This window comes from Borostomias antarcticus (genome assembly GCF_949987555.1).
Source record: "Borostomias antarcticus genome assembly, chromosome: 1".
Lineage (NCBI taxonomy): Eukaryota > Metazoa > Chordata > Actinopteri > Stomiiformes > Stomiidae > Borostomias > Borostomias antarcticus.
This window is the reverse complement of record NC_140234.1, coordinates 58,852,615-58,860,114: the sequence shown is the minus strand read 5'-3', so window position 1 is coordinate 58,860,114 and position 7,500 is coordinate 58,852,615. Positions and strand designations below refer to the sequence as shown.

At 50.9% G+C, this 7,500-nt stretch overlaps 1 protein-coding gene across 1 annotated transcript in view; it reads left to right on the top strand.

Annotated features, from left to right (window-relative positions):
• Positions 1 to 7,500, top strand: part of gria4b (glutamate receptor, ionotropic, AMPA 4b) — a gene marked incomplete at both ends in the record, with an annotated part of 127,557 nt that overhangs the window by 70,889 nt on the left and 49,168 nt on the right. The window contains one exon of the mRNA XM_084447309.1: positions 2,780 to 2,938. Within this exon, the coding sequence (XP_084303435.1) occupies positions 2,780 to 2,938 (159 nt within the window). The remainder of the gene's footprint in view (positions 1 to 2,779; positions 2,939 to 7,500) is intronic.

The following is a 7,500-nucleotide window of genomic DNA, read 5'->3' as shown; positions in this document are numbered from 1 at the left end:
AAACATTAACAGCTCTCTGTCTAGCTCTCTCTCTCTCTCTCTCTCTCTCTCTCTCTCTTTCTCTCTTCCCCTCTCTCCCTCCCTCTCTCCCTCCCTCCCTCCCTCCCTCCCTCCCTCCCTCCTCCTCTTCTCAGTAATTAGCATCCAGGCTCATTTCCGCCGTGACAGTGTATTAATGACGTCCAGAGTGGGACAGCTCAGCGTGTGTGACATAGCCAGCTAGCACAGCAGCGGGGGGGGGGGACAGATGACTGTTGGCGCAACCCCCCCTCCCCCCTAATCTGCTGCTACAGTAAACACTCTGTCGGCTGAGGAGGGGGGGTGAAGGTAGCTGGATGGTTTTGTGGTGTGGGGTTCTGTTCTCTTTCTGGGACACCTTTTCTCTCTTATTAGGGGCCGGGCAGCCTCTGATCATATATATATGATCTCAAAGTTATATTTGCACCGCCATTGAAAGCGTTATTTACTGGCCCGGAGGTGTTCAAGACAGCATGGGGGTCAGTGGCCCAGTGCTTATGTCAAAGCCCTGTAAGTCAAAAGTCCTCAACTGACTTTGTGGGTCAATAAACTTGATGGTGGCACTACAGCAACAGTCTAAAGTTTATTTTAAAAAATCATAACAAATCAGCCGTACTGTACGTGCTATCACCTTGCAACCACCATCAAAACCGAGGCCCAAGTGCGTAGAAACGTCCATATGCTTTGAGCTGGCAGGAACTATGAAGTCCATCACTCTGTTTTTCTTATAAACTGTAAAACCTATCAAATCCTACTCCTCCCACATTTTATGGTCAATTGCCCACCCCAATTGCTACACTACATCTTCACACTGTCCTTCACAAACGATCTTCACAGATTTTTGAAATATAAAAAAATTGAGCCCACAGCGCATCAAAATGTTTTACTGTCAACAGTACTGTATGCAGCTACGGCAAATACTTGCTCAATAAATCTCAAATGTTCATGAAAAAAAAGTGACAACATTTTGATGACATGGTAGATGTAGTGTGACATTTTTCAGAATTGCAGCTCAAAAACTGTATTCATGACAGCATTTTGAAGTCTGTCCTCATTTTGTCCCCTCAAACTACTGCTGTTCATACAGGAAGAAATACGCTACCCACAATCCTACAGTGCAACAGCAAAATCTCCACCAATTAGAGACGTTGTTGTTGGCAACCCCGCCCCAATAGTGGACCCTGGGGGGGTATTCACATATGTTACCAATTAACGCACCATTGATGCGAACCAAAAGCGAAAGTGATACATTGTTTCGTTTCTCAGCTAATGCGGTTCGCTTTCACACAGCACTTTCTTTACTCTGGTTCAAATGCAGCACCACAAGTCACATGAAAAGGCTCAGTGCTGTCATTGGTCAATATCTTTCTGGGGGCGAGTGCAAGAGCGTCATGAAAAACTCCCGGGAAGAACGAATTTATAATGGTATATAAGGTATAAAGTTCTGTCGGTCCGAGGTCGCGCGCTTTCACACCATAACTGGTGCGCACAAGAATTCGGTTGAAGCCGCTCCGAGACCACCCCTTCTGGAGACCACCCCTTCTGGAGGGTCTCGGTGCGGCTGTTTTGCTGCACACCTGAGTGCGATTGCTGTGTTCACACAGGCCTAAACGAAGCGCTCTCGGGCCCAAAGCTTGTTTGGTGCGCACTAACTAGTGTCTGTGTTAATACACCCTAGGACTACTGTACAACTGGCTTAATTGACTGAGAGGAAACCTGTACTGCTGATTGTCTGATTGGTTTCCACCTGTCTTGTTAGTCTGTGTATATATAGCCTACATGTAGCTCCCATCTTGTTCTTTGTCTGTTCATTATTTGCTGTAGCTGTGCGTTGTCCCTGGGGTTTGTGTGCCATCTTGTAAGTCTGTAAGCTTGTAAGCTTTGTCTTTTGTTCTCCACTTGCTGAGTGTATACCTTTGTTTTATTGTTTAGTCTTTGGTTTTGTTTTTTGCCCCTTGTGGCGCCTTTATTTTAACAAACATTTTGTGGAAACTGCTGAAACCTCCATGTAACTGTACATGCACCTGTGACATTTACATGTAGCCCTTGGGATTGTGATGTGAAACCATCTACAGTATGGCTTCTCACTTGGCAGGTACAGTAGCTTAACAAGAGTTCAGTTGGCTGTGTGACATTATTTTTTTTAAAGATATTTTTAATTTGTAGCTGTTACTGTTTCTTCATCGTGTTTGCATCTCTTCATGTGACCAGTCTTTTGTTTGTTTACATCTCAATCAGTCCCACCTGTGTTCAATCCAATCAATTCAGTCAATCTGTGAAGCCATGCTCAGTCCAGAGTCCCACAACTCATTCCCATCACAGTATGTAAGCCTACTAATGTCCATGCAGGATACAAGATAATCTTCCTTTGGTGTCTGGTTGTGAGTTCAGGCCCTGGGTGATGCAGAATAAACATGCTAATACCTGCTCAGGCATACTGTTTAGATTTAAGACACTAGATTTGTACGATTGTTTGAAATGTATGTTTTAAATAAAGAGGGTCCGGGCAGAGGCCCTCATGTGTTTGTCATGTGTCTCCTTCCTCTTCCTCCTCAAAACGCCTGGCCCCGATCCAGCAGCTGTGATGTTCATTCTTCCTCCGATCCTCTGTGGGTAATTCCCCTTCTACCATCTCCCTCTCCCTCCTACTTTCCTTTCTCTTCCCCTTCTCTCTACCCCCTCCCCCCCCCTCTATCTCCCCTTCTCTCCCTCTCCAACCCCCCCCCCCTCTCTCTTCTCTCTGTCTCCTTCTCTCTCCCAGGGTTTTAAAGACATTAACCTGGAGCGCTTTATGCACGGAGGGGCCAACGTCACCGGCTTCCAGCTCGTGGACTTCAGCAACCCCATGGTCTTCAAGCTGATGCAACGCTGGAACAAGCTGGACCAGAGGGAGTACCCGGGCTCCGACAGCCCACCGAAGGTACACCGCCCGCGGGCATCAAGGTCCTCCGCACCCCCCTCTCCCCCAGGGCTCAAACTGGGGGGCTTTCACCTAATAGAGCCTCTGAGCTCATTCAGTTCCCTATAAAATGTGTGTGTGTGTGTGTGTGTGTGTGTGTGCGTGTGTGTGTGTGTGTGTGTGTGTGTGTGTGTGCATCCAAGATTTCTCTATTTTCAAGGGCATGCCTGTTTTATGCCATGTTAGGTTTCCCACACTAGTGACCCTCGTTGCCTAGTTACCTGAGCTAATCTTCTCACAGTCCTGCACGGGCATGGTCTTAAATAATAATAATAATAATAATAATAATAAAACCATGATCACAGAAATAATAATACTTATATTATTATTTTTATTATTATAAACCCATAATCACAATAATATTAATTTATTTTATTTATTTTATTTATTTTATTTATTTTATTTATTTTATTTATTTTATTTATTTTATTTATTTTATTTAACCTTTATTTAACCAGGTAAATCCATTGAGAACAAATTCTCATTTACAATGAGATAACGAGACAATGAGATTAAATAATAATACTTGTTTATAAAGCACTTTTCATTGCAACAATCTCCGTGCTGAAACAACCACAAAGTCATTAAGAAAACAGACACTAATGAACATATAAAATACACACGCATTCCATACAAAAAGCTTCTCTGAATAAGTGGGTATTTATACCCGTCTTAAAAGAACCCTGCAGTGCCCTCGGACCCTCAGGGAGGGCGTTCTAAAGCAGGGCGGGGGGGGGGGGGGGCGGGGCATCTAAGCGAAAGGCCCTGAGTGGTTAACGTGTCTCCAGACACACTAAACCCTCAATCTCCCCGCTGTCACACTGCTGCTGGTTCTTGAGGCGTGACAAACTCCGCACGGAGCTTCCCTTTGGCTGGGCTCCGACCAGGGGGGCCTGCAGCTTTAGCCAGCTGGCTGCACCTCGCTGCACAGGGCTGCTCCCCACGACCCCGCCTGGACTCAGAGCTGCTTAGCGGCGCTCCAGGGGGCAGCGAGCTCGGCAGGGTCTGGGCCGTTCATGGTTAAAGGGCTTAGTCGCCGTCACTCGTACACACACCATCGGCACGGCACGCCGTCGTGACTCAGAGCGGCGCCGGGGCTGGGCCACTTCATCTCTGCGAGGCCTGAGGGGGGGGGGGGTGTCGGTGGTGCTGGGGTCTGCCCCCGGCCCGGTGGCCCGCCATCATGTGACAAGACTGACCCACTTCCCCTCCGCCGGGCTACATCCAACGCCACGCCAGCCAGGCCGAAGACGGCGCCGCCAACGAGACCGCGGCGTCACGCAACAGCGGTCACCGCCCCTTTGAGTGTCGGGGGCTGTGTGTGTGTGTGTGTGTGTGTGTGTGTGTGTGTGCGTGCATGTGTTTTTGACTGTGTGCGTTGCCTGAAAAATTGCATGTGTGTGTGCTGTGTGCCCTGTGTGTGCAATGTGTGTGTCATGTGTGGACGAATAACCCCCCCCCCCACCTCAGGTCATATAATATCCTCAGCTCCACCCCCACCATCACACCCTCAGCTCCACCCCTACCATCACACCCTCAGCTCCACCCCCACCATCACACCCTCAGCTCCACCCCCACCATCACACCCTCAGCTCCACCCCCACCATCACACCCTCAGCTCCACCCCTCCACCCCCACCATCACACCCTCAGCTCCACCCCCACCATCACACCCTCAGCTCCACCCCCACCATCACACCCTCAGCTCCACCCCTACCATCACACCCTCAGCTCCACCCCTACCATCACACCCTCAGCTCCACCCCCACCATCACACCCTCAGCTCCACCCCCACCATCACACCCTCAGCTCCACCCCTCCACCCCCACCATCACACCCTCAGCTCCACCCCCACCATCACACCCTCAGCTCCACCCCTACCATCACACCCTCAGCTCCACCCCTCCACCCCCACCTTCACACCCTCAGCTCCACCCCTCCACCCCCACCATCACACCCTCAGCTCCACCCCTCCACCCCCACCTTCACACCCTCAGCTCCACCCCTCCACCCCCACCATCACACCCTCAGCTCCACCCCTCCACCCCCACCATCACACCCTCAGCTCCACCCCCACCTTCACACCCTCAGCTCCACCCCTACCATCACACCCTCAGCTCCACCCCCACCATCACACCCTCAGCTTCACCCCCACCATCACACCCTCAGCTCCACCCCTACCATCACACCCTCAGCTCCACCCCTACCATCACACCCTCAGCTCCACCCTCACCATCACACCCTCAGCTCCACCCCCACCATCACACCCTCAGCTCCACCCCGCCACCCCCACCATCACACCCTCAGCTCCACCCCATCACACCCTCAGCTCCACCCCCACCATCACACCCTCAGCTCCACCCCCACCATCACACCCTCAGCTTCACCCCCACCATCACACCCTCAGCTCCACCCCCACCATCACACCCTCAGCTCCACCCCTACCATCACACCCTCAGCTCCACCCCTCCACCCCCACCATCACACCCTCAGCTCCACCCCCACCATCACACCCTCAGCTCCACCCCTACCATCACACCCTCAGCTCCACCCCCACCATCACACCCTCAGCTCCACCCCCACCATCACACCCTCAGCTCCACCCCCACCATCACACCCTCAGCTCCACCCCTCCACCCCCACCATCACACCCTCAGCTCCACCCCCACCATCACACCCTCAGCTCCACCCCTCCACCCCCACCATCCCACCCTCAGCTCCACCCCCACCATCACACCCTCAGCTCCACCCCCACCATCACACCCTCAGCTCCACCCCTACCATCACACCCTCAGCTCCACCCTCACCATCACACCCTCAGCTCCACCCCTCCACCCCCACCATCACACCCTCAGCTCCACCCCCACCATCACACCCTCAGCTCCACCCCTACCATCACACCCTCAGCTCCACCCCCACCATCACACCCTCAGCTCCACCCCCACCATCACACCCTCAGCTCCACCCCCACCATCACACCCTCAGCTCCACCCCTACCATCACACCCTCAGCTCCACCCTCACCATCACACCCTCAGCTCCACCCCTCCACCCCCACCATCACACCCTCAGCTCCACCCCCACCATCACACCCTCAGCTCCACCCCTACCATCACACCCTCAGCTCCACCCCTACCATCACACCCTCAGCTCCACCCCCACCATCACACCCTCAGCTCCACCCCTACCATCACACCCTCAGCTCCACCCCTACCATCACACCCTCAGCTCCACCCCCACCATCACACCCTCAGCTCCACCCCTCCACCCCCACCATCACACCCTCAGCTCCACCCCCACCATCACACCCTCAGCTCCACCCCTCCACCCCCACCATCACACCCTCAGCTCCACCCCTCCACCCCCACCATCACACCCTCAGCTCCACCCCCACCATCACCCCCTCAGCTCCACCCCTCCACCCCCACCATCACACCCTCAGTACACTTTACTACTATGGGGCATTATTAAACAGTTTATTACTATGGGCCGTTATTAAACTGTTTATTTGATGGGGGTTATTAAACAGTTTATTATTATAGTGGGTTATTTAGTAGTTAAATAATGTGGTGAGTTATCAAACAGTTTAATACTATGGGGCTTTATTAAACAGTTTATTACTACGGGGGTTATTAAAGAGTTTAATACTATGGGGCTTTATTAAACAGTTTATTACTACGGGGGTTATTAAAGAGTTTAATACTATGGGGCTTTATTTAAGCAATAAACCACTCGAGGCCGTGTGTTATAGTGATTTTATAACAGCTAGGGGGCGTTGTTAGGCACGACGTGTTATAAAATCACTATAACACACGGCCTCGAGTGGTTTATTGCTTTTATACAACGGTTACTACAGGTATTAGTGTAAATAACCACACAGCAATGTAAAATATTAACATTTATTCAAAACGAAGCATCATTCCCTCAATTCCGCCGAGCAAAATAGTTCCTCTAACAAAAGGGTTGCCAAGCAACAACAACTACAATGCATTGGATCAAATGGGAGGCGCATTAATACTGAAACTGGAATGATATGCGGTCCCAGGTGTGTGTTACAAAGTATTTTAACACGGCTTCCAGCCAATCAGAATCAAGAACCAGAACTAACCGTTGAATAATAAACAAAGTTTATTATTACGGGGGTTATTAAAGAGTTTAATACTATGGGGCTTTATTAAACAGTTTATTACTACGGGGGTTATTAAAGAGTTTAATACTATGGGGCTTTATTAAACAGTTTATTACTACGGGGGTTATTAAAGAGTTTAATACTATGGGGCTTTATTAAACAGTTTATTACTACGGGGGTTATTAAAGAGTTTACTCCCCCCATCAGTAGGCAGCTTGTCCCGCCACAACAGAGGGTGGGGTGGGGGTGGGGGCCCCCCAGCAGGAAGGCATAATGAGCCAGGGAGCGCCGGGCTGATGAACAGGATTCCCCCAGGCCACAGGCCACACTAATGAACTCCTGCCTCTTCGGATAATTAATACCACGCCGCTACTCTGTGGTGTACTAATCTCCCCT